This window comes from Oryzias latipes, chromosome 21, assembly GCF_002234675.1.
Source record: "Oryzias latipes chromosome 21, ASM223467v1".
Lineage (NCBI taxonomy): Eukaryota > Metazoa > Chordata > Actinopteri > Beloniformes > Adrianichthyidae > Oryzias > Oryzias latipes.
Genome location: NC_019879.2, coordinates 29,828,912 through 29,856,630, shown reverse-complemented (window position 1 = coordinate 29,856,630; position 27,719 = coordinate 29,828,912). Strand labels below are relative to the sequence as shown.

Sequence of the window (27,719 nt, the reverse complement as noted above, 5' to 3'; positions counted from 1 at the left end):
AGATTATTGGAGGGGGGCAGTGATTAAACCTCAGAAGCCTAAAAGGAAATGCTGAGATGCTAAGAAAGATACGTCGAAATAGTTGCAATAGAGCTGTCAAGTTTTACAAAATAAATGGTCTGCACCTTTTCAAAATAAAACATGAAACCCACAGCATGAAGGGGAAAGTGGTGAATATTTCACAGCGGGCCTGAGCAAAGGGGGGGCAGTAATAACACAACAGAAGTTGCCTCTTTGTTTAAAATGTACCCCACCCTCCTCCATTTGTGGAGTTCTTCCTTGATCTGAGCTCTGCTGAAGGGACCGGCCCAAAGCGGTTCTGTGACGGCATTCGACCGCATGTTCTTCCTAAAGACATGCTTTGAGTTTATCACCGTACATAAAACAATCAGAATACTTTCAAACTTTAAAAGACAAGTTTTCTTGACATTTAAAAAGAATTGTGTTTGCTTCTTGTCACATTTTTTTAGGCTATTTTGTGCAGATAGTTGATGTGTTTACAACTTTTTTATTCTCTTTAATCTTAAACAGGTTGCATTATTATTCTATTTTCAAAGACGGATATAATAATCTAAAATAAAACAGTTGGCATTTTTATTAATGTTACTTACAGAAAAAACAAACAGAATTAATATTCTATGACCGTTTCAATTGTGATCATATTTCAACCTACGTCTCCACTTTAGGAAGTCACTATCACAGAGAAGCAGATTGTAGGGAGTTTTTCAGAGGCGCCGTTGTTTATTTAAACCCCTAAACTGAAAATAAAAGAAAACTAAATTCATGAAAGAATATTACATTTAAAAATATCTTCTTTTATGGAGCCTAAAGCTCTGTCACAGCAGCTTTTGCACTTCTTCTGCGCTGATCTTCTATCCGCTCACTTGTATTTTCTCCATCGTATGGCTGCACATACCTGCATGGCGCTTCATGGATTATAAGTTCAGGGAATAAACGGCGTCCGTGATTCATCCAGTGAGAAAATGTGGCAGCAGCTGTCTGTGGTTCAGAAATTTCGGCGCTTTGCTTCGAGTCTATTTGTTCTCACTTCAAAACAGACAGAAGTATCCAGAGAATAAGACCCCCCCGCACCCACCGCCACCCCCCACACACACTGTGAGTTTAGGAAGTTAGAGGGAAAACTGGGTTTTGACAAAATATACCCAAATATGCTATACAATAATATTTAGAGATCAAATCAACATTATTTTGTTTGTTTCACTTTTTCCCACAAGGGAGAGCAGACGAATCAGGACGACAGCAAGAAAGAATAAAAATTGCATCTGAATTTCATGTTAAAAACAGAGTTATATCCCTCTGAAAACTAAAAGTTTTTACACTTTTAAGAACTGATGACAGTAAAAAATGGTATAAAATACTTTTTCAATTCTTGTTACCAGACAAAATAACTTGTTTAGTGTAATTTTAAAATACTATATTAAAGTATGATTTAAAAACATGTTATCTGATCAATTAAAATGCAGATTGTTTTCATGATGACATTTTTAATTAAAGGTACATTTTGATTGCTAAACACTTAAATCAGAAATACAAAGAAAAGACGTGAATTTTCCACACAACAGCAAAGATGGTAAAGTAAAATAGAGTACAAGTTAATTCATTTTACACGTAAAGTCACAGTACTTCCATTTAAACACAAAAGACATTCATCACTAGTTTTATTTCTTTTTTATGCTGTATTTCTTGGAGACACATACACACAATGTCAGGTTGATTACTTTGCCCTGCAGCCACATCACAAGCAACCTCAGAGCTTTAAATACCCCTCAGCATCACGTGGCTTTCCGTTTCATAAGACTATGTCCAACTTCCACTGCAGACGATGGAGTACCTAATCATCCCTTGGCTTCGTTAATGAATCACTGAGCAGAATGCTGTAGAGCTATACATTTCTGTCATTGCAGGCAAAGTCTAAACTAATGATCCTATCATTGTTCTTCTCTCCCTTTGCCCAACCTCTGGCTTGTCATGCACTGCTAATATGGACATCCACGCAGGCTCAGGTCAGTGCCATTCATTGTGTACATGTACTCTGCTGTAGCTAATGAGGACAAAATGCATGTCAGATCTGTCCTGGTCGCCTCCCCCACTTTCGCTCAGGTCCTTTGATTAGGAGAGAGAACAACGGTTTGAAGCAGGCATGAAAGAGAAGAATACATGTGGACCTGACTCAGGTTACATTGTTTCATTTTCCGAGTTTTTTCATGCCTTCTCGTGCGTTGGAGCTGCTCTGTTCAGGTTCCTGATAGAGCTGAAGGAGCAGGGTGGTGTACTGGAAGGGCTTTTCATAGGACAGGGGTTCCTGAACTGAGGAGGAGCCTTACAAGCGACGAGTGGATGTGGTTTGCAGAAGATGACACCTTCGGTTTCTCACCGTAAAAAAAAGCGGGACCTCTGACTTTCTAGGAGCAAATTACATGTATAACAGCTCCATCTTTGTGATGCATTGTGAAGTTCCAGCTCTAACTTTCCTTTTAAAGCAATGAGCGGTTTCACTGCTTTGTGTTCCTCTTTCTGTGAAACGATAAAATATGTCAAACTTAAAAATCATCATCTCATCATAATAAGTACAACCTTAGAGGAACAACAGGCCTTTTTTACTACCTACAATTCTTTATCTTGTTAAGGTTTGACTAACTAAGGAAGAAAAAAAGTTTAAAATCCAAAAGAGACATTCCGAGAATAGTTTCTCCGAAAGGCTCTGCAGGAAAATAATCTCTGTATTTCATATCTGACAAACTACACTTCACATTCACAAGGTCGTTTTGAAACTGATATGACATATTTTGGTTCTCAATTTCCACATACACTCCTACCAATGGATTTATGATGACTTTTTTTTTAAATTCACAGAAAACGTCTCAAAAATAGTCTTTAGATTTAAGCAAACTTTCTTTTCAAGCTATTGCGTTTAGCTGTGGTTTCTTGGATACAAAGAAAGCATAAAACAGTTTCTGAACCACCCAGATGATTTCAAAAATACAAAGTTGTTTGGTGCAGGTGAGAAAAAAAGAGAAGCTGCTTGGGTCCTAAAAGCATCATCAGAGTTCAGTTCCTTTTCTCCACATTCAAGCACGGCAGCAGTGAGGTAGTGGTGTGGGCTTTATTGAAACTAAAGGATTTGAATGCCTTGCTTTTGCTTGTTGTAACAGTCATATGACAGGAATGTGATCCAATAATTCATGAAATCACATCACATGAAAAAAACACACCAAAAGATAAAAAAGGCGCTCTGACTTTTGCACAGTTCAATGCAAGATTATGTCATATTTTAAATCCTTAATTAGTTTAAACATGTTGAGTTGACTTTAGAAAAGAGCTCCAGTCAGAGAAAAACTCTTGCTGGAGTAGCTAACTGTCTATCTGCAGAGAAAGTGCAGAAAGTAGGAGTAGGGCAGTTGCCAGTTTACCCGGCAGAAGCATCTGCAGGGACAGATGGGAGATGATGACGGTGTGTAATAGGCATCTGTGGCCCGCAGGGGAGGGAATACTCGACACTCATTTCCACTCTGCAGTGTGAGAACGCTCCGAAAACCACACACTGACACACATTACAGCTTGTCATAGCTTTTCCCACAATCTGTCCTCAAGAGCACACCTTTTGCTGTGGAGACAGTTACATAGATTGAGAGTAAACATGTGTTTTACAGGAGGATTGTGCCGCCTGCTCCCCTGGTTAAACAGTCATGCCAGATTCACTGCTTTACTGATGGGGATGGGGGGGCTCAAAGCTAGCGGATGGGCCATTTGGAATAGTCGCTTTCCATTCCTCATCCCATTTTCTCGGCGCCACGTAAAGCTTTATTTCAGCACATGAACTCTCCCTCTCTGTAGGATCACTTCCTCCAACTTTTCTTGCTGTCAGAAAGGAGCGTCGCTTTGACAGACCTTTAAACACCTCCGGAAAGAACACACGCTTTAAAGATGACGCAAAAGAAGGAAGTGTAATCCCTCGCTGTGTTAAATAACACCTAGTCTTTGTTTGTTTTTACCTTCTCCCGAGATAAAGCTGGGAGGAACTTTTCTAACCAAAAGGGATGTAATTAGCGGAAAACGGAACAGACCCAAACATGTTTTTCTTTAGTTTTAGACCAACAAACGGCTCACGCAGCATGCTTGTGTGTTGGATCAGCGCACAAACACACATCTCAGCTTATTTCCTGCTTTTTTTTTCTTTCTTTCATCAACTCTGAAACATTTTGTTTCATTCGTTTTTTTCACATTTGCCTGTTTTTTTTCTTTTTTGTCTCCCCGTTTGCAGGTTTACGAAGCTGTGCCATGCAGAGGCGGGAGCAGCCAAAACGAGTGGAGGAGCGAGGCCTGGTCCATTTGCACTATCAATACTGTGGACGACCTGCCAGCATGCGGGGAGGGGGTCCAAAGCCGCAAGATCAGGTCAGTAAGCAGTTTGGCAAACTGCTCTCTTGGCATCACAACACACAACAGCAGGAGTTGGACCCACAAGGCTTCTTTCAATGGCCATTCACACCTGCAACACAATCAGTCGAGCTAAAGCAATGCTTCACAATCAGCGTGGATAGATTAGCAGCCGTTTTCGCCTTCCTGTGGCTCTTAAAATAGCCGCAGGGAAAGCTGCAGAGTGCTTTTCTGGATTAAACACCACAGCAGGCTCTGAACTGGCTGGTGGTGCTGAAATACCTTCATCAAATGTGTTGTGCAAATTCAGCTTTCAGTCGCCGTTGCAGCTTGACAAAGTAAAGCAGGTATTTACTGCAGAACAACACTACACTGTCTTGATAATGAGGGATCCTCAAAGACGGCAGAGTCAAGGGCAACAAGTACTTTAATGAGCTGTTTGAGAACAGACTGGAAGATGCTGATTTAATAAACAACTCAGAAATGTATCTGAACAGTAAAAGCTAGCTCCTTTTCTGATTAACAGCTTCCCCAACAAACACAACGGATTTGTGACGAGAAATGAAAAATGCCTGGTAAAGTCAAGGATCCAGACATTTTTCATCTTTTCTCTATGTGCCGTCATGCAGCATCTCCTTCGCCATCACTGTACACCTGCTGCAAAAAGATTAGCTTGATAAACTGTAAGCATCTGTCATTTACGGCGCTGCCTTTTTGAGTCTGTGTGTCGGTCTTTAACTGTTCAAAGACTTTAAAAATAAAATAACTTCAAAAGCTTACCTGATGGGGAGAAAAGAAGTTTGTTTGTGCTCAGAAACTTAGGAAATGGCGTTTCAAACTCAGAAGCTCGGTGATGATGGCCCAAGAGACTAGTTATACAGCTCTGCCTGCTGCCCTGCTTAGGTGCGTAAAGAAAGGATTGATGAGTGGGGAGGAGAGCATTGTGGATGACAGCCAATGTGATGCGGAGGAAATGCCCCCCAGAGCCCAGGTCTGCCACCTTGCCTGCCCTGACGACTGTGTGGTGGGACCCTGGGGACCTTGGAGCAGCTGTCCTCTGGTAAGAAGAAGTCCGTCTACACCTAAAACCCTTGGTTTAATTAAAGAATTATTGCAGATGGTTCACTAGGTTTGTTTATTATTTGGTAGCATTTTGTTGTAGGAATCCTGTAATTATTGACAAGCTAACAATTTTTTTCATTCAATGCTCTTTGGTCAAAATGTGATGCCTCAGAGAGTCGATTTTGTTTAGAAAGCTCCTAAAACGAGGAGATTGGATGGACACTGGTGAGGATCACCACAGTGTGAATACAGATTTCAGGTTTCCTTACCTTTTTCTACCTCGGCAGCTCTTGTTTTGGCAGCATCGTCAACCATCGCTACCAGCTCTAACCCCCAAAGGACGATTTTTAAGAACTTCGTTGATCCAGGCAGCAAGACTGTAAAACTGTTTTACAAATGAAGAATCGCTCCAACAAAACTTCATTAGTGAAGTAACAACAGTTCTTTTAAATATCCATGTTGCTGAACTGTTTCCCATTTCTAAATCCTCAGCTGTTTTTGACCACTTTGAATGCATCTCTCTGATCTTTATCAAAATGGTTCGGTCCATAAATTCTGACTATTTTCCTCTAAAAACAGAACCACCCCGATGCGGCAGGTGAGAACGGCCTACCTCATGATAACAACATCTACAGTTTCTTTACGAAAAAGAAAAAAAATGTTGTTTTTTTGTGATAGTGACATACAAAGAGAATACTGTAGTTTCCTTTACCTGCACAGAGACTAAGTCTATGTTCACACTGCAGGGCGTAATGCTCAATTCCGATTTTTTGAAAAAAGTAGACTTTTTTGCAAGGTCCTTCACATTTCCAATTAAATGCACATTTTTGTGATCTCCTGTGTGACCGTGAAATGACCCACAAGTGACCCGCGTGCGCAGAAGAGTACAACGGTGAACAACGTCACTCGTTGTTTGCGGAAGTAGCTGACATTAACAATGGATGTCAACAACAGTGTTGTCAACAGCGGAGCTCTTTTTGCAATATTACATTTATTTTCATAAAGAAGCCAGCACAATTACAATCTTCTCATTTTAAGAAGGCATTGGAGCCAGGATCGTCTGTACCCACTGTTGTGGAATGGGGATGTGTATGTGTATGTGCTGGGGCCGCGCGTGTGTGTAAGAGAGAGGAGAGAGCGCGTGCAGCGCAAGAGGGAGGGAGAGGGGGCAGAGGAAGTGTGTTGGGGCGCATTTATGTTGTGTGTTACGGAGGAAGGAGAACGGTAATAAAAGAAGGCTCCCCCCAGGATAACTACTATTGATTCTTTATTATCCCGCTCTGGAGAAACTGAGGGTCCAAACGGGGAAGTGAACCCCGAAGGAGGATCCGCCTTCGGTCCCCTGCGCTTCTGACCACGGTCGGAAAGGAAAAAAAAGTAATCCCTGGAAAGGTTCAACACCACGCTTGGCCATTTCGCTGACTGTTTTCAAAAACCGCCTGGTTGCAATAAGAGCCCTGGAGTTTGGCCTGAACAGAGCTGTCACCCCATATATTATTCCAATGGGTGACCTCGCTTCCCTTCCACTGTCTGGCAGCATCGTCCGCCATGGTTGATGTTAATGTTCTCGTTCCCGCCTACTTCAACGCAGAATGATGACGTTTGTAGCGTATCGATGACGTACAGGTCAAAAAGATGTGGCATGGCCGTTCAGACGGAGGTCGCATTTCAAAAGATAGGTCACGTATCGGATTCAGGACCACATTCCCAAGTGGCCTGGGTCGCATTTGAAAAGATCGGATCTGTGTCGTTCAGACTGTCATGAAAAGATCAGATACAGGTCGCATAGGGTCAAAAAAATCGGAATTGGGTTGTCTCAGCCTGCAGTGTGAACGTAGCTTATATCGGTTTTTGGTCTCTTTATTTAGCTGTTAGTGTAGAACGTAACCAACGCCGTACAGCTTACTCAACAGCTCTCGACAAAAACAGAAGACATGATTCCCAAAAGTTTATTTATTTTTGGTCAATTCTTGATTTATTATTGGAGCTACGATCCCCAAAAGCCTTGATTCCCCGTCTCGTGTAAATGCAGTCATTCTAGAAGGTCCTGACACCAAATCTTGATAATGACGTCTTTTAAATTATCCATGAAGAACCTGGTAGTTTTGTTTGGCAACATTTTAGAAAAAAAAGGCTACTTTGGCCTTCGCCCAACTGTATCTGGGACAGGCTCCAGTGACCCTGTGACCCCAAAAGGGATTTAACAGGTTTAGATGGGTGGATGGATGGATGGATGGATGGATGGATGGATGGATGGATGATGGATGGATGGATGGATGGATGGATGGATGGATGGATGGATGGATGGATGGATGGATGGATGGAAAATAGCGCTTTGATACGCTCTCACAAATTACACGTCTTTTAAACCCAAATAAAAATTCTCTGAAGTTAAATTCACCAAAGGTTTATAATGTTTTTATTTTGGTAATCTCTGTAAGTTTATTGCAAAATGTTTTAATGGAAATCACCTCTGGCAGATATACTTAATGTATTTAAGTGCTACACAGAGAAATGTCGATTGATTAATAGCTTCTGCTTATGAGTTATTTATTTATCATTTTACAGCTTTGTAATCATAAACACCAATGTTTTGTAATTTATTTTGTTCAAATGAGTAATTTTTCTTTTAGTTTCGACATTCATTGATTTTTTTCTCTCTCATTAATTTCCACACATAAATAAAAACAGTATTACACGCTGTGGGCTAGTTTTAATTTTGCATTTAACGGCAATAACAATATGCTGTAATATACACTTTAATTACTGAAATCACAGAACCAAGGACATACATGAATGTAATTGCAAAATGCTGAACACAATGCTCACATCCGCATCCCATCAAATGTATCAAAACATTTTGTTTTCCAAACAAAGAAAAATCTATATATGATGGGAAGTTATGTAACCAATGTCATATTTAAATGTTGTGGCCTGAGGCTTTTACGGCACGGTGCATGTTCAGCAGGGTTTGTCGCCACAGGCGAGTGGTTCCAGCGTTGTGAGTCTTGCAGGTATTCTGTCTGAGGCTGCAGTTCACTAAATGGGATCATTGGAGGCAGAAAAAAAAGAGCTGGAGAGATTGCATCGTTGCGTTGAGGCGCTTTTCTTTCCCCGCTAGATGTTTTATGTCATTCAACCTTGGAGTTTGTTTCCTTTATGCTTATTTTGTCATGGATATAAACATGCTAGTGAATAATTTAAAGCTTTAACATGACTAGCAAAAGAAACTTGCTTCTAAAATTTTTCCTAATTAACAGTAATTTCTAAGCACAGATAAAGTATTTTAAAGGAGTTTTTGTCTTATACAATACAGATTGATTTTTAATTTTGTTTTTGAGTCATTTGACGTAGTGCCATTGTGAAAATGAAAAAGCCTGTCTGTTGATCCATTTGAAATTTCAACCTAAAATATACATATACAGTATTTTCACGACCACAGGGCGCACTGGGTTATAGGGCGCAGTCTCAGTTATGGGGGATTTTTCAGTCTTTGACACATACAAAAGACCCACCAGGTGTTAAGGCGCAGGCACATTAACACAACATACCGTTAAAACATGCATGCTAGTGTTGAACCTTTCCTGCGATGACGTTTCTGACCACGATCGGAAGACGCGGGGGCGGTCCTCTCCAGGGCCGAAGGCGGATCTTCCAGCCCCGTTTGGATCCTTAGAGCCTCCAGAGCGGCTAATAAAAGAACCAGTCTCAGTTCTTTTACAGGAAACCTTTTTTATTCCTTTTTTTTATTTTATTTTTATTTCCACACAAAATGAATGGGCGCTCACACACTCACTTGCGCTGAGTGCAGACACACTGGCTTCAGCACACAAACACACACTCATTCATCCATTCATTCATTCATTCATTCCACAAAACTACTGTGTGTTTAAAAAGGGCAGCAGGAGCAAAACTGAGTTGGTTGTGATTTATTTGTTATTTTTTCAGCCATTAATCAGCATTAAGAATCCATCAAAGTCCTGGTCTTCTGTATCTGAACCAGTTTTTAGTATTTTATTCTTGTTCATTTTTTGGTTTGGATCGCTTTTTTCACAAAAAGCGGACTGTTTGTTGAGTGTTGCCGGCTTTTTGGCACTTCAGAAGCAGTGCAAGCAGACAGGTTAGCCGGCGCTTCTGCAATCCATTCACAACGTGTGGCGTAACTCGCCCATCGCTGTCTCCCACAACCCATTGTCTGTGTGTGTCCTACCCCGCTGCTCCCGTTCTTCTCAACAGTGCGACTCACCGAGAAGTTAAAGTCCTCGTCCATGTGGGTGATGTGGCTGGGCTGGAGGTGTTTGTCGGTGATCTTTTTACTACGGAATGAGTGGAAGATGAACAGCTTTTCATTGTAATCCACTGAAGTCACTGCGGCACCATGTATCGAATGGTGACTGCAGAGAAGCGTCTCCAAGCTGATCGCTGATCCAATCGGAATTCTCTGACACCAAGTCTTTCATATATGGGAATGGAGCTGTGACGGAAAAAGTCTGGAGCAAAATTTGTGGGAGTTGCACCGCTTCACCATTGTGCTGCTGTTCAATTCACAAAAAGATTGACCGAAATTTGCTGCTGAAAAACCAGACGTTTGACAATGGAGCGGGCGTGGCTGCTGTTCAAAGGCGCCATAGTCTGGCAGGTGGTGGGACCTCATTAGCAGCACAGTGACTTGGTTTGAAGCGTGAGCCGCTTGCATCAGCCTCTCAGGAGCAGCAGACGCCTTCATTCCTGCTGCACAGACTGCTCCGTGCAGACCTTCCTCTTCTCCTCCGGTCTGCAGCTGCAGCTCTCTACCTCTGGCATTCTATGTCTTCAATGTTTGGTTACTTAATGATTCTGGTTATGATGGTTCATAAGTCTTTCTTAGTCTGGGATAGAAAATGTTTTACCCTAAAATCTTGACATTGTTTTTTTATTTTGCATCATGTTCTTAACATTACATTTTGTCTATCTCAAAACACTGTTTTTTTACTTTCATTATAATTATTAGTCTTTTACTCCTAACTTGTTACCAATGTAATTACTGATTTCACACATAAATGTAGAACAAATTGTAGTTTTTTATAATCTTTTTTGGTGTTGTTATTCTTGTGACTATCGTTCTATTATTACTATTTGTTTTCGCTGATTATTTTGTTGAAAGAAAGGTTTTTTTTTATATTGCCTATATTTTTAAAAAGCTGTATTATACAAATTAAAAAGCTATATTGATGGACTTGTACTTTTTTAGAATTACAAGAAGAGCATGTGATGCATGAATGACACAGCAGAAAGAATGGCAGGTACATCTGTTGATTCTGTGTTGAAATCCATCCTTTTGTCTGTCATGCAGCATTGTGACGCAGAAAGTGTGAGAAACAGAAGCAGAAAAATCCTCCGCGAGTCGGCCTTGGAGAGTGGGACGTGTCCGGAGCAGATCCAGTCGGAGTCTTGTGTTCTCAACGGCACCTGCTTCACGTACTGGTTCAGAGCCTCAGGTGGGATCCTCCACGCTCACTCACCTATAAGAGCCGACAGGGAAAAGGAACCATTCTTTAATACTTCAATTTTCCAAACTTTCCTGGACTTTTATGATGCGATAACGTGTCTCAACACTCTTAGATGATACCTATTTTGCCTTAAATGTGGAAGGAAAATGGCCACAAATTAAGTCACGTTGAGTGGATTACAGTGGAGTTTGCAACAAAAGCTCTCCGACGAGAAATATGACATTATGATTAAAAAGACTCTCTATGTTTTGCTATGAAGCCTGCTTTTGGCTGTGCTGTCACAAGAAAAAAGAGCTTGACCTCTAACTTTAAGCGGATACCTTTGTATACGGCACTCAGGTTCCCGTAACACATCCAGGATGCTTAAAGAGGACCGAATCAATGGCTGCTGAAGAGAGCAAAGGACAGTGTTAAGCACACGCTCAGCTATTTCCTTTTCATGCAGCTGAAGTGTCTGAATGTTTGTGAAGATGTTTTCGTGTATATTATTTGCTTGTGTAGACGTTTGTGTGTGAAAAAGTGTCAGAGTGAGGTTCCTGCCCTTGCGTGCAGAATGGAGCACGTGCCAGCTGAGTGAGGGTGCTGTCTGCGGTCCGGGTTTCCGGCTGCGTCTTCTGGACTGCGTGCGGAGCGATGGGAAGATTGTGGCGATGCAGATGTGCGAGCAGGTAACGGCTGCAGACAGAAAAACGTGCAATTCAAAAAACACCACAAAGCTCATTTTAAACACTAATGACATGATATTAGGGGTATTTAAGGATTTATTTTTGGTCTTTCTCAATTCTTTCTTTTCTTATACAGTCATTGTTCTTTTTCTTTTATTGTTAAAGTTTACAGATAAAATATAAGAACATAGTGGAAAAATACAGCAGGTTTTTTCCAGTAAAAACTATTGATGGATGATGCCGCGCCTCAATTTCTTCTCTGCTCGCCTTGTTTACAGATTAAAGCAATTCTGATGTGCTGAAATGTTGTTTGTGAACTCCAAACCTACGTCTTACACCTAATTCACAGGTTCAGTCAGAGCTTTGGGTTATTTTCTGCTCCTGATTGGACAGATTTTGTTAAGTCATTTGGTCTTATATTTTCACCAAAGTTAAACTTTTTTAGTATTTATTTGTAAAGCTGGAATTTTGAAATCTCTCTAGAAGGGATATTAATGTAAATTTTTCTGTTCCACTTGTTTTCATTTTTGGGAAGTCTCTGAAATGAAGGAGCATGAGCTCACCCAACTCTTTCCTTCCTTTTGTTGCAGTTTGGTGTAACCAGCACGTGGCCGCTGCTGGAGGACTGTGTGGTTGAGTGTTCCGTCAGCTGTCTTCTCTCCGATTGGTCCCCGTGGTCTGAATGCTCGCACATCTGTGGCAGTCAAGGTAAACCTTAGCAGAAAACATACCTTCTGTCATGCTGCACCTAGATCCATGTGTCACTGCAGAAAGGTCAGCCTTCATAAAGCCTTGTGATCTGATGTCCTTTGACTCAGAAAATTGTCTGGGATTTTGGTTTTTTGTGCGTTTGCCTATTAGAGGTGTCCTTTTAGTTTCGGCTTCCGCTTCGTTGATTTACACGTCAGTGAGTTGATTAAACTCATACTTTTCAATAAGTCATTCACTCTTTTGTTACTTTAGGTTTTAGTAGTTGCTACAGTCAGGTTCTATTCTAAGTTTTGTCGATTCATGTTTCAGCTTATTCATTAATTCCTGACTGTCTTAATCCTCTCGTGTTTGATATGACACTTTATTAAAGTTAAATAGAAGAAAAAATAAGCTTTGGTCTTTAAATCCTGCTGGAAAGAAAATAAGAGACGCAGTTATTTACACTTCAATGATAAGACTGGTTGAGCTGGAGACCAGATGATGTCAGACATCATCGGCCAGAAGCGGAGATTAGATCAAATTTAGGTGGAAGCAGAAGTTTTTTGTTTTTTATTTGTTAGTATACATGAATTTTTCTTCAGGATTTCAAAATGAGTAAGTCTTTGTTGTGCAGCCTTTCCACAAAGGTTTAAGTAATGTTTATAATTGTCTAATTTTTTAAATTAGCGCATGCTTTATTTTGTAGGTTGGAAAGGGAAGTACAGTAGGTGAAGAAAAATGATGGATTGAATAGGATGGTTTTCCTGATTTCAACATTGAAATGAACAAAAGTTGTCACAATAGTAAAAAACAACAACAACAACAACCGTTTATTAAAGCTGAAAATGGGAAAAACCATAATTGCAAGGTCTCCAGTTAAAACAAAAGGTTTTAGAGCGATATGTGGGGGAAATTCTAGTTCTGGTTGAGAACTTCCGCTATTGACAATGTTGATAATGTCTGCAGCCGGGTCCTCCTGCTTCTAAATGCTGCATTTACACAACACGGTCTTATCCTTTTTATATCCAGTCTTTCAATACTTTCCTGGCGATACATCCAACGTCAGACTGAGCTATGACAAGTTTATCCCCAAAGAGAGTGAGGGCATTGGTTTCCATGGTGATAAAATAACAGTCAAACAAACAGGGCTGACAAATAAATCAAAGAAAAAAATGATTAAAAGTGGATTATTGCCAGAATCACTGAGTGTTTGTCAATACAGGCCTGATCCTGTCGCCGGTGGCCACCGGCACTTGTAAGTTTATGTTTCAGGAATAATGATCAGTTTTATTATTAAGTTCTGTGCAGCTCTCCTGTATGGACAGCATAAATCATTCAGTGCGTCTAAAAAAGCATGTGTTGTTCGCAGTGGCAGGGGCTCTAACCGGCGGATTTCAGTCAGAGTGTCACTCTCGGCTCTGTCACAGTTGCTGGAACTCTCTGCCACTCTCTCAGTTCATTCTGACACACAGTCAAACACATCTGTCTGCCCTAATGAGGGATCTGTGCCGCGTGTGTGTCAGATGACGCAAGGACGGGCGATTCGTCAGGATGCCAGACGAGTTTTAATGTGTTTGGTTTGATTTTAGGATGGCAGGACTGAGCTCCTTTTTGCTGGTGTCCGCCTGGGGCTTACAGAGCTCAGCGTATCCCCGGGCGAACCCCGCGTACACACACAAACATGACTGCTGCCTGCTGGATGGAGGAAAGGTTATGTCTTTACTGAGCCTTCTGGGACACCAGGCGGCTCTGCAACGTGCCGTAAAACACCACTGCGTCTCACCGAGCATTCTTTTTCTCCCATTGAACTAAAGAAGAAAGCACAAACCTGGGATTATTTTCCCAAACATAATTTTTCATGTCGGCTATTTATTTTGAAAAGTAGTTTCATCACACCCCATGCTTGAGCGCTTGTGCATTTGTAATTCTTAAAAGTGTTTTGCATGCAGTTCACTGTGGACAGCATCGAAAATAGTTAGAATTTTTCATGCTCACAATAACACGGTGAAAGGCGACATTATTTAAAAATATGGCAAAAAAATAAATAAGTTTCAGCACCGAAGCTGCAGAGCTGCAGCTTTTCTATTGTAAAGTGTGTCATCACCTAAACTAAACAGTCTTCCGAAACGTTGTCTTCTAGGGCAGTTGGTCCGAAACCGGAGAATCCTCCAGGAGTCCCATCAAGAAGGACGTCTCTGCCCCAGCCAGCTCAACCAGACCAAATCCTGTCCCGTCAAGCCTTGCTATGATTGGTTGCTGAGTGACTGGTCTGCATGCATCGTAGAGGTATGCATTCATATAATCCTTGTTTTTCCCCCAAAAGAAGTTGTTTGAGATATACAATTACATTTTTATCTTTTATTTTTTAAACTGGCAGGAATCTTTAACACCGGCTCTAAGGTGTCTTTAGACACTGAGATGAACTGAACGAGCGAGCTCTGTTCTGTTTGAGAAGGAAATGAACAAATGAACTCGGGTTCACTTGTGTGAGTGCAGACAGAACCACAGGAAGTGAATGTTAGCCGTTTCAGCGCAAGAAGGGGGAACAAAACTGTCCACAGTTTAAATCTAAAGGGAAAAGGATCACCCAAAAAGTTATGAAATATTGTGTCTGTAGATGTCGCAAAGGGTAGAGATGCAGGGGTTTTATTCACATTTGATCATTAGAGGACTACATTGGAAAAAAGGTAAAACACAAGGATTTTCTCTTTTACAGGGAAAAAAATTTACCAATAGTGTCACGGTTTTAGGTTCTTTGCCTTTATGTTGTAGTTGTTTTCTGTTCGGGCCTGTTTGGGTTACTTCCTGTTTTATTTTTGTAGCATTTCCTGTTTTGTTGTTGTCTCAAGTTTTACCTTCCACATCAGTCCTGAGTGTTTCCACCTGTGTCTTGTTCCCTTGTATGTATTTAAGTTTTGTCTTTCCCTTCCTCCTGTGCTGGTCCATATTCTCCTCTTCCCCAGTTTTGCGTGTTAAGTGTTTCGAGTTTCGAGTTGTGGTTTGCCTGCTTTTGCAGTGGTTTTTGGTTTCCTTAGTTTAGTTATTAAAGCTCCTCTTCCCCTGCAACCTCCTGCCTCCTCTCCTTCTCTGCACCTGGGTACTCCCTCATCTGCTCCCCGTGACAAATAGAGCTAGTAGAATTGGTCTTGGTAAGATTTTTAATGATATCCCGCTCTTTTAAGACAAAATAAATCTTGAAAGTAACTATAAACACTCAAATCTGGGTCTAATGCTGTGATAATTTATAATAATATATCTTATTATATCTTATTATATCTTTAACGTAGGTACATTTACATTCATGCTAATACGTCCCCACCCCCAAAATGTCCTATTTTAGGCACTACAACAGTCCAACTATCCCTATTTCTGGAGCAATTAAAGAAAGACCATTCCACATTTGAAGATAAAGTTGTAAAAATAAATTTACATTATGAGTAAAGTAAAGCTCATCTTGAGATCAAACAAAAGCCTTGTTTTCACTGAGCGCTGCGGTACGGTCTGGTCCGGTATTTTGAGTGTTTACATTATAAAATGGACCCATCAAGCCAGACCGAACCGTACCATTTTTGGGCCCCCTGTTTATGGTTGGTCCATAGAAAAGTGGAATGGACCAGTAAGGGCAGAGCTACTGTTGAAACCCGATGATTGGCTGATGGTCATTACGGCGAAAAAAAATGTGCCAACAATGCCTTGTTGACACGAAGTACCACAGGCCAAGTGGACAAAAGTGAGCTGCCAGATGACCTTCTAAAATAGTTGTTGTTAGACGGGATTGCTCACCTTATTTGGGCCGTTCTGAACCAGACTGTACTTTACCGCTCAGTGGAAACAAGGCTCTAAATCCCTTTTGATTATATTGCCAAAGCTGTTCCAGTGCTCCAGCAGTGTCAATGCTGATTATCCCTTTTTTTTCTTTACAAAAAATAAAATTTAAAAAATGTGTCATTTTCTAGGACAAAGTTTCTTAAGTTTACTAGAAATTCCCCTCTAAGTTGTGAGTAGACTGTTGGCGCGGAGTAAGCCTGCCCTTCCCATCATCCCTTTATGTACATGCCTCTTACTAGCTTACAGACCCAGCCTAACGTTACCGGTGCAACATAAATGGGAAGCAATTTTGGCGCTATCCAGTTGCACAGTTTAGATCCAAATTCCCGCTCAGACGAGGAAAACAACTGACTGCAGTTTTTCAACTGCTACTGATTCACCACAATTTGAATAAAATGAATGCTCAGAAGTGCAACTCTAAACTTAATTTTCTTTATATATGTCATCCACCATAAGAAAAGTGCCACAAGAACATTTAAAAATGAACATAAAACAAAAAACATTACTTTCAATAAAACAAGTTGTTAGATTGTAATGAAAGGTTACTAGTATGTTTTTATCTGGTATCGTTTGAAAAAAGATACTTAAACTAGAAACAAGACAAAAATACTGGGTGATATGTTGTGTTTTTGCAGTGTAACTTAACAAGTCAGCTTCTTTTTGCGCGTTTTTCCTTCCAAGTCAGAACGGATTTGGAAAATATTGAGCCCAAGTAAACATCAATGGGAACTGCATGACTTTTTTTATGTGGTTTCGGGGACAGTAAAGCACACCAAAATGAAGTCATGTTTCTTTATTTTTACTTAATTTTTCCAAATGAGTCTCTTTTTTACTATCAAAAGTCTTCAGTCAGGAAGACTAAAGTTTGTTTTCTTCCTGAAAGCAACTTTGTATTTTTTTGCTCTTGTAAATAAACATTAACCTGCCCGTTTTGCCACCTTAAACTTATATAAAGTGAGATAAAAGCTAACTGAAATCTCTCTAAAATGTCTATTTATTCTTCTGCTTTGCTGGCCTCATTGACATGTTTTGGTGTGACAAAGTTTCTCATTACAGCACTTAACACTGCAGCCTGCGTTAGCTGTGGTGTTGACAAGAAAATGAGCAAATCAGCCCTTCAGCTTAGAGTCTTTTTACTTTTTCGCTGTCTTGTCTGAAAGGACTCGTGATTGTTTGTTTCTGATACATTTTTTGGATGCAGTCCGATAGCTGTCCTGATAGTTTCACTGACATCCAATAACTGGAATTTCTGGAAGAATATTTTGGAAAAACAATGTGTGAATTAGAAAAAAAAACCTCTACCTGTTTCACTTAATATTAATGGTGTTTTAGTGTCAGATAAGATTTATATTGGTAACTTTTTCACAAGCGCATCACATTTACCTTCATCAGCATCCCCTTTGCTCAGTCCTCTACCCCTCTATTCAAATGGTCTTAACTGAAAGCCAATTATGGAGGTGTTGGCCGAGGTGCAAAGGTTGGATCAAGGAAAGCCTCCAGGTTTAGATGAACTTAGCTCTTTCCTTTTCAAACGTGCAGTTCCCATCAGTGTGGGCCCCAGTACAAATATTTTCAATATCCGTCTCTGCACTGCTGAAATCCCCCACGCCTGCAAATCTGATGTGGTACACTCCCTCTTTAAGGGTGGGGATCAGTCTGATCCCAACTGTACAGACCTATATCCATTCTTCCTTGTCTTGCAAAGGTTGTAGAAAGACTGTAAATAATCAACTGTCCAATCAGGTTTCTGAACTGGTTAAGGTTCTAAATGATATCACCTCGTGCTTTAGATGCTAAATTGCAGTGTGCTGCCATTTTTACTGACTTAGCTAAAGCTTTTGACTCTGTTAATAACTCCTGTCTTATTTTCAGGCTTTGTGATGTTGATGTTTCTGAAAAATCAATGTCATGGTTTTCAAACTATCTCACAGAAAGATTGCAATGCGTTAAATTAGAGCAGTTTATTCCTCAGCCTCTTTGTGCCACCACAGGTGTTCCACATGGATCTGTCTTTGGACCCACCCTTTTCTCAGTCTACATTAACAACAAAGCTCTTTCTGTAGGAGGTTCATCCATCCACCTCTATGCTGATGACACAGTCCTTTATTCCATCCCTCCTCCCCAAGCATAGCGTATATCCCCTATAACCCCTTTTTTTAATTTCTCAAAAACTCTTGCTTTTTGCCAGGCCACAGTTGATTGTTTTTCTTAATGTATCTTGCCTGGTTAAATGACGGTGAAATAAATAAATAAACTGGAGAGAGCCTGAAGACAAGATCTTTAGAAGCTAAGCATCAGGTTTGGGAAGAGCAGGGATACTAGACAACTTATACTCAAATGATGGCATAGTATGCGTTCAAATCAGTACAGTAGCGAAAAATTTCTATTTGAAAAAGTAAATCTAAAAAGCCCAAACTGCTTAAGACCTTTCGAGACAGCAATTTCCTCGAAAAAACAAAACAAAAAACTTTCAGTTTATTTTCCTCAGGGCAATGATGGTCAGTACCCTGGTATAAATATTTCTCTTCTCTAAGACACCATTGTGGTTGTGCATGGTTCTCTGCAGGGTGCAGAGTGTGGTGAAGGAGTGAGGAGAAGGAACCTGTCATGTATCGTCCACTGGGGGAACTTGAACGAGCCCCCTCCCCAGCCAGTGGAGACGGAGCTCTGTGGAGACGCCATGAGGCAGCAGCTCCTCCAGCAGATGGAGCAACCCTGCTTCGTCCCTTGTCCAGGTAAAGCCCTGTTGTGTGCTGAATAAATGTTTGGGCCTTCTATAAGTGAGCAACTGCAGGTTTTTTTCCTGTTTCATAAAATTCAAAGCCATCCGTCCTCGTTTTGAAAGCACAACTCCAATAATTATCAAGGGTCTCTGACTACAGAATCAATAATCAGACTTTTCAACACAAATCATTTAGAGGAATTTGCCAATACATAGTCCCCTCCTCCACACGGTTGACATTTTCAGTTTCACATAATTGCAAAATCAATGAAAGCCATCAATTAACTAATAGCCCATTTAATTGTTCATAATCGGCTTGAGTCTGAGAAGAAAAGGAGAACAACGTACCATCAAAGCGATAACAGCAAAGTACAGTCCTCACATACAAACAAAAGACGTCAGAAATATGATGAAAATGCACCCAGTTGATGTCTGTAGAAATATATTCAAACATGAAGGGGATGCTTTATTTTAAAAAATGCATGCATAAAAAGGATCTTTAGAATGATTTCTACCCTGGCCCGCACAAAATATCAAGGTTGTAGACCGCTCCGAGAGCCCAAAGAGACCCAAAAACCTTCAGCATCCAAACATGACTAAAGCCTTTATTGCATAAACAATTACAAGAAAAAAAGTCGATTTCTGGTTGGAGTTTACTTGACTAAGAAATTCTATTAATCTGTCCTTGTATGACATTTATGTAGAATATTTAGCAAGATGCTTTCAGGGTTACCAATGATGAAAGTGCACCTATGGAGGCTAAAAACAATGTATGGCTAAAATGATGGAGCTGCAGGGGGTCCTCAAGAGTCTGTGGTCAGATGTCCTTTAGGTTGGAGAATTAGAAATAAACAATAGCTAATCAGAACCAAGGATAGAGTGAATTCTTTTACCTGAAACCTGAAAAATCGTAATTGCACAGGCAAGGCCATCTTGCCTGTGATTCAGACAAGTTAAAAAAAAGGTACATTTAAGAAGTGGAAAAACTTTTGAGACATACTTCTTAATAACATGTTCTCTGTTAATAAAGAAAACTGTGACTGGAGGCTTATAATGACCATGTTGTCCAGATGAGGGTCTGGGTGCTTGAGTGATCCCAGGAGTGACAGTTTGTTGTTAATGGCAACTTCTGCTCAAAGCTCCAATGGCAAACCAGCTATGGTGGAAAAAGAAGAGACCAAACAATAAAAAGTTCATGGAAAAACACACAAACGCAGTTCTCGGCCCGGGCTTGGGGGGGACCATCGGATTCTGGTCAGGCATCTTTTTAGTCAGCTTTCCTCCATTCACCTCAACAACAATTTCCCAGTTTTTCTGGCTTATCCCATGCTGATCAACATCCACTCAGGCCTGCTGATAGCAGGCAGTTTGATTGCTACCAGGTGCTATTTTGAACACCTCAGTTTGATTTGGCTCTCTGTGTTGCCACGGTAACATCAGCGCAGCGCTCAAAGCCCTGCTTGTGTGTTGATTGGTCCTGTTGTGTTCAGATTCCAACAACTTAGAGTGTCACCAACTTTGAGCTGATTATTTGGTCTGCCGCTCGACGCAACAGCAGCACTGAGGGGAAAACGAGAAATGCGCCAACTGTGACATTTGCTCAAACTATTCCGAGATCATGAGAGCATTTGATTGTTTTGAATTTTCAAATATCATCTCTAATAGCGTTGCCAGTTCAGAATAGTAAAAAATAATGAGTTATTCTTCTGTAAATTGTAGGAAATAAAGCTACACTTGACTGCTTTGTGTTGCAACCACAACTCCTACAAATGTGGCTTTTTTATAACCGCTCTACACAAGCAAAACTCTAACCATTAAAGAAACAACACTTTAAGTGTCAGTTTGCATTAAAGCGTTTGTTAGCTCTTAATTAAAACAATGTTCTTTTCAGGTTTAAGTGAAAAGAGGACCTGCAACATTTTTTGATTGAGTGCAAGCTCGGTGAAAACTGTTAACTGTTGTAAAAATCACCATAGCAACAAGGAGTTAACTGTCATCTTGTGACAGCAGCTGATTCTTTCATCCTTTAAAAAAGCAAAACACAAAGACTCTTTCTTGAAGTTAGAGCTCATCTTCACCAGTCTCACACTGAAGCCTGCCGTGAAGGTTTACCGTTCAGGGCCGAAGCGCAGCGTGAGGAATAGCAGAGAATGTGCTGTATGTGAATATCTGTCATTTGTAAAAGACTCAAATGTTTTAGCTGATTAGTGGACGGCTCAGCTGCCCCTCTTCACGGCGACTGCCTCATAAAGCATTTCTGAGGCTTAGCTGTGAAGAGCCATTGGCTGCCTCTGCTCATCCCGCTCTCCTCTGATCCTCGACTTCCTTCATCACGCAGTCTGCTGCCGCCGCGCCTCTCGGCTCGCAATCAGTGTTTGAAGAGAACGGACATGTGTGCATTTGTGCTCCTTTGTGATGTTTGATGTGAAGGTGAGGATCCGAGGCCAGCTGGGGTTTGTTTTGTTGACACATATATGTTATTACTTTATGGGGCTCCAAGCAGCACATGTTTCCACCAATCGAGAGTTGGAAAAGTGCAGCCATAAAAAAAGATGAAAGAAAATCAGATGCTTCAGTCCACACACAGAAAAATGCCCAAGCAGAGAATCAGAGAGTTGTTTAGGCTGAAGGGCGCTGCCCTGGGCGATATCATCTCTACAAGATAACCGCAGTAAGCATCACAAAAGGGTTTTTGTGTCTGACATTTAACAAACTGTTTGCACATCATTTGTTCACACACAAGACCTTCAAACACAACCAGCTTTCCTCAGCATAAACACCCTGAATTAATTGTCTCCGTCCAAAGAGGCCTGCGGTTTTTTCCCCTTGAGTTAGCACTCTTGAACTCTGGGAATTTCTTGGCTATTCTGATGTATATTCTTTGGCCCACTAAAGTTTTCAAAACTTTATATATTATCTAACATTTTAGGAAGAGGATGGGTGTGAAGAAGGTAGAAATATTTCGCCATCAGATGTGTTTTGCTTTTGCTCTCAGGGGATTGTCATTTGACTGAGTGGTCACCGTGGAGCTCCTGCCAGTTGATCTGCCTGGAGGGGCGGAGCTTTGAGTACACCGGGCGCCAAGCTCGATCCAGAGCTGTGATCATTCAGGCCATGGAGAATCAAGCCAGCTGCCCCCATCAGGTCTTTGAAACCAAATCCTGTAAAGGTAAGGACACGCTCACGCCAAGCTAGATTTGCTTCTTAGTGCGGAGCTTTTGATACAGTAGACCATGTGATCTACAGACGCCAGAACACTGGGTATGGATCCCCTGTACTGCCTTTAAATGGAACAGGTTCTACAAGGAAAACAGGAAGTAATGTGTCAAAATTGGGGACTATTTCTCAGACCAAATGTACTCGATTTTTGAGGTTTCCCAGGTATCCGCTTTGGTATGTCTTTTTTTCTCCTTACCATCTAACCTGCTGCAATGTCTCTTACAGCAAATATGCAGATGACACTTAGATTTATCTTTCAGTCATGGCGAGTGATGGATCAAAGGATTCGCTCTCTCCAACAGATGATGTAGTGCAAGAAAACTTTTTGCTCTGTTTTCTTTTCGTCTTGTTTTGAAAACATTCTAATTTTAAAATATAATTTTAATGTTTTATCTGTGATTTAGCTGTCTTTGTTCAGATTTCTGTCTGTGTTCTTAGTTTGTCTTTGTTTTAAACGCCCTTGAGCTTTAAATATTATTTACGTTGTACATTTACAAGGGTTCGCATTCCACTGTCTCCTTTACAGGATCTGATTAAAAGAAAGACGACCAAATTGTTACTGAAAGCTTTTGGGGCGGGGCGGGCGTGTGTGTGTGTGTGTGGGGGGGGGGGGGTTCTCCTGAATCTACCACTTAAATGAATAAAATTGTGTCTGAGCTGGAATCTTCTGGATCTAAACTATACGGCTAAATAGATCTGACATTGCTCGCTTTTTTTGTTGCATCGCTAATGTTAGCTTGGAGTTCTGAGGGGCTGTAAGCCAGCAGGTCAGAATGTAAACGAAGGGTTGAGGCTTACTTTCAAACCAACAGACCAGCCCACAACTCAGTGGTGAGTTCCTGATAAATTCCTGCTGCTCTGCAGAAACTATGTCCTTGAAAACATGTTTTCACATGTGTTGGCTAAAAACGGCATAATCATCATTAAAAGACTACTGGGAGTTATTCTACAACAGATCAAAAAATGATTGGAGTAGGGACTTGATGACCATTTGAAACCTGAATGGGCTGAACTGATGGTTGCAGGATTGTTTTAGTAAAATCAGGGACCCAGGCAAAACCATGAGAAACGATCGAGTGAACACAATATCGCTGAGATCAAAACCATCGACACTAACCGTTTTCTTCTTGTACGTTTTTCTTTACTGGAAGTTGGGATGCCCTGTTGTGAGTGATCTCATCTAGTACTAGAGCCCCTTTTTCCACATCTGTTGTGATGAGTAACCATGCCAACTTGAGTGTTGTTTACATGCTAGAGCAGCTGATTGGGTTTCAAAAACCTAACTAATGTCTGGAATAAACTCCAATTCCTTAATGAGTGGAGGAGTGGATGTCGCAGATGTAGGGCAGGTGCAAGCCATGAAGGGGGGAGATTAAACCATCATTTTCCTAACTCATCAGGGGGAATATATGCATGAGACTGTTGGCTAATAATATGAACTAGTTTAAAACACAGATGAGCCGTGAAATATCAAAAGCACAGTATTATCTGTTTCCACCAGGACCTATTTTTTCGACCTGAATTCTATTTATTGTGTCATACATTGTTTTTTTTGTCATTTTATTATAGTTTTTGTGTGCATTACATAACTTTTACAAATATTGTCACAGATTTGTAATTAAAAGCAAGTAAGCATGAATAATCTTTTAAAAATAGAATGTTAATCAGTTTATTTATTTTTAACATAGAGGTAGGTCTACAGCAGGGATATCCAAACTTTTTCCAAAGAGATTTGGTGACGTGAAAATGTGTGAGGGCAAACATTTTTGAACTTTTTTAATAACTTTAAATGCAAGTCAACATTTCAGTGCAATACCATATTTTTCTACATAGAACACAACACATGTAAAAATGTTTTACCAAAATGATTGTGAATTTGTCCGTTTTTTGCACAGTCGATATTTTGGAAATGAGCTAAAGAGTCGCACATTGCAACTCAGTGCTGCCACACGTTTACCACGACTTCAAATCCAGTTTAGACAACCACAATCAATAAATCATACAAAGAATTTTTAGAAAATTGCTTTTTATGTAAGTAGCCTGCTGGCCCCATTTGGCCCATGGGCCGGACTTTGGACAGGTCTGAGCTATAGGAACTTGAGCCCTTCTGAAACCTGCCCCCAGTAGTATTTTAATGGAAATGCAATATTGTTTGCTTTTAGACTGGTTTTAAATTTGGGAATGGAATGTGGAGGCCGTGGACAAACCTAAGAAACCGAAAGTTTAAACTTCTCTCTGTTTAGAGAAACAGCGGTCCTGAGCTTTAACGCGGTTCACCTTTGGTCGTTTTCCTGTTATGCATTTGTCTTTAAATGCAGTTTTGCATGCTTTTTTTACATTTTTTTTACAGCGCATTGCGTTCTGCATCCTGATTGGCTGTAGACTATTGTCAATCAATCTCTTCCGTGTCTCCTGTACCGAATGCATTCAGTTTGATGACTTTACCTTTGTTTTTTTATTCTTTAACACCGGACATATTTTTGTACGAAAGCAAAGGAGAAAAGTGTGAAAATGTTCATGTCTGTCTGAGAAACGTGTAGAAAGTGTGTAGTGAGGAGTTTTACAGCATTAAAAGGTCTAGAATTACTGTAAAAGGTCAAGGATAGTTTGTGGATTTCCCCAACTGCAGGTTATTTTTTTCTACGTAACTCCCGCCATAAATGAGAGACCACTGTAATTGAACATATCAGCACACAATCATCAATTTGTCATGTTCAAAATGGGTTACAGTCATCTGACCAACAGCTTAAGCCTGCATGAGATGGGTCAGGCCATGGTTTAAAGGCAGCAGCTGGTCTATTAAAAGAAAACAGAAAGGAGAATTCTACTGTCACTGTGATTCAAAGGCTGGCAGTATTCCAACCAAAACACGGTCATATAATCTTATACATGATTAAACGACCATGAACGTCCTGAGTTGCCATTGCAGAGGGATTGTCCTACAAAGCACCATAGACGATGGATGAGGTTATTGTTACACATGTTCTCTGTATTTTTGCTTTAACGTGATTTATAAAGTTATTATATTGTTACATGTGGCTTAGGGTCATTTAAAAACCTGTTGAAGAATAAAAACATCTAATTGCTGATGTGTGTATTTATGTTTAAAATATGTACAGTGACTAACAATGACCTTTCCTTTTCCTTTGACTGTAATTGTTCATTTTCTTCTCATCTACCTGAGTTATTTCATTAGGGATAGCAGGATCTTTTAGGACTAGACTTTCCTTTGTGCTAAAGAGAAAGAAAAACACCGGTTTGGGTGTCTTTTATCTTCTCTTCACATTGAACTCTCTGTGGGTTTTTTATCTGGCAACCTAAACGCTTTGATTGTAAAAAGGAGTGCCAATTTCATACAATTTAAGCCAATTTGGTCTTATTTTTTTAAAGTATCCTTCGTCTTGTAGCACTCTACTTCAATAGCGATGCTCTTCTTTTCGTCTTGTCATTACAAGCATAATACATCTAACCTCATACTGTAAAGATACGGGCCAGAAAAAGCGTAGGTTGGGAGCTGCTGGAGTCTGCTGGCAGGTCTGGATGCCCAGCACAAGGTGCTAACGAGCTCTGCTCTGCTGTTTTCTACAGAAGGAAAATGTCACACTTACCAGTGGAAAACAGGAGGATGGAGCAACAATGAGAGGGCGGTGTGGTGTCAGCGCTCTGACGGTGTCAATGTCACAGGTGAACAGTTGCAGTTTAATCTGGACACCCCCCAAGACTCATAAGACGGAGCAGCTGCTGGGAGCATCCAGATGTTGGTGTACCTAAGGCTGGCTGCAGCTCAGTCTGCTTTTGTTAAATGAGTCAGTATCTCGACCACATCCTGCAACATCAGATAGCTGATGGGGGACACAAAAAATACCTTTGGAAGTAAATGTTACCCAGCTAGCTGAAAAAAACCTCCTTTTTCAGCATCTCTTGCAGGGCTTTTTCCCAGCTGGACGTTCTGGTAACGCGTCTTAAGAAAATTCAATTCAATTCAATTCAATTTTATTTGTATAGCCCAAAATCACAACAACAGTCGTCTCGATGGGCTTCGAAGTAAAACATGAACTCAAAAGGATCATGAATACAAAGAGTTCAATAGGAAAATACTAAAATGAACTAAGAAACTGACTAAGCTATACTGGCATATGTAAACTGGCCATATGTATACTGGCAAGCTGTCTACGTCTCACTTCTGCCAGATTTCCAAGTCATTTTACTTGGTTCTTATGGAGAAACGACATTAGAAGACCACCACCCAACCAAGAAAGCTTAATTATATCAATTCAATTTAATGGAAATAGCTCAATGTTTACACCAATAGTCGTCTCAATGGGCCTTATACCGGTTATTGTGTAGTAAACATGAGTCATAAAGAACATAAAGTCATAGAATTCAAAAGCTGATTGCTAAACTAAACTAAACTGGGCATCCCTGCCCTTAGATCCTCCTTCGTCTACAACCATGATCTTACTTGTTTACTCATTACCCATAACCATAGTTGAGGGTAAAACCACCCATTGGACAACTTAGCACTCTTTTTTCCACAACAGACTATTGCATCTATTGACATCAACGATCCATTGGCCAATCTTCCCTCACATGTGGTCAGACCATTCAGAAACTTGAACTGCTTCACCTGAGAAGGTGCCTCATTTCTTAATGGAGGGATACCTTCATGCTTTCCCACCAAAGAATCAGCTGCAAACCCTTCTAGAGATGGCTGAAGGTCATTGCGTAAGAACGCCGAAAGGGGCAGCATCCTTTAAAGACAGCAGGGCTGGGTCACAAAATTAGAAAATGTTCACTGTTTGGTTCCACCAAAAAATGAAGCGTCATAAAAGTTATTAAACTACGGAGCCCAGCTGTCCTTCATAATCAAAAAGATGTCAGAGGAAAATCACACGCTGAAGTTTTAACAAACAAAGTGTACTTTCTGCTCGATGCAAACTTCCACACATATGGATCTGCACTCACACACGCTGTTTCAGTGTGTTTTAGCTGAATTTTACACCTTATTTGACCTACTCTGAGAGCGGCGGCTATTGATTTCCCTGCTCCCTTTTAAGATAAGCAATCAATAAGCCATGCTCTGGCAGCAGGGACACCTTCAGCACCTATAAACATAACCATGCATTTATATTTGAGGCAAAGAAAGACGGCTTATAGAAAAAGAAATAAATAGGAGGACAAATGCTTTGAGAATTAAAGGTTGAAGAAAGTCCAATGTGTGATAAATACTGATTCTAACGCTTTAAGGTGGTGTTTATGGTAAATCGGAAACCACAACATAAAGCTGAAGGCACAAACGCATGATGTATTGACATGTAATTTTCCATGCTAGATTTAAATACTCATTATTGATCTGGACCAATGATTGCCCTTTGAGTCCATTAATCAGGCATGACAGGACATTAATGTGGTGATCAGTAGGTTAAAGGCACAGGACTTAGATTGGGTTTTCTTTCTCCAGGGGGGTGTTTCCAGCAGAAAAGGCCGACTACACTCAGGCACTGCCATCCTCCGTGCACGAAACCCTTCTCTCACTGCACACCGGTAGGATCATTGTGCTTTGATCGAGCAGCTGCGATCTCTATAATTCTTCCTTTCCCTGTCATTTTCTGTGCACGATCTGGGTGTCGAGTTATATAGATTCTG

The 27,719-nt window shown here is 40.6% G+C and overlaps 1 protein-coding gene and 1 long non-coding RNA gene across 3 annotated transcripts in view; one reads left to right on the top strand and one right to left on the bottom strand.

Moving 5' to 3' along the window:
* Nucleotides 1-27,719, top strand: part of thsd7b (thrombospondin type 1 domain containing 7B) — a 221,223-nt gene that overhangs the window by 189,317 nt on the left and 4,187 nt on the right. The window contains exons 17-27 of one of the 2 annotated variants that reach the window (XM_020702165.2): nt 2,019-2,024; nt 4,283-4,416; nt 5,302-5,458; nt 10,793-10,937; nt 11,502-11,617; nt 12,205-12,322; nt 14,445-14,590; nt 18,699-18,867; nt 21,850-22,023; nt 25,662-25,757; nt 27,535-27,617. In XM_020702165.2, coding sequence (XP_020557824.1) covers nt 2,019-2,024; nt 4,283-4,416; nt 5,302-5,458; nt 10,793-10,937; nt 11,502-11,617; nt 12,205-12,322; nt 14,445-14,590; nt 18,699-18,867; nt 21,850-22,023; nt 25,662-25,757; nt 27,535-27,617 — 1,344 coding nt within the window. The remainder of the gene's footprint in view (nt 1-2,018; nt 2,025-4,282; nt 4,417-5,301; nt 5,459-10,792; nt 10,938-11,501; nt 11,618-12,204; nt 12,323-14,444; nt 14,591-18,698; nt 18,868-21,849; nt 22,024-25,661; nt 25,758-27,534; nt 27,618-27,719) is intronic. The other variant, XM_023950471.1, reaches the window with a different exon arrangement.
* The window catches only part of LOC110014902, a 33,821-nt gene continuing 17,613 nt past the window's right edge, over nt 11,512-27,719 (bottom strand). Inside the window, exons 4-5 of the long non-coding RNA XR_002289919.1 lie at nt 12,178-12,308; nt 11,512-11,624 (exon numbers count right to left, since the gene is read on the bottom strand). This is a non-coding gene — a long non-coding RNA (uncharacterized LOC110014902). The remainder of the gene's footprint in view (nt 11,625-12,177; nt 12,309-27,719) is intronic.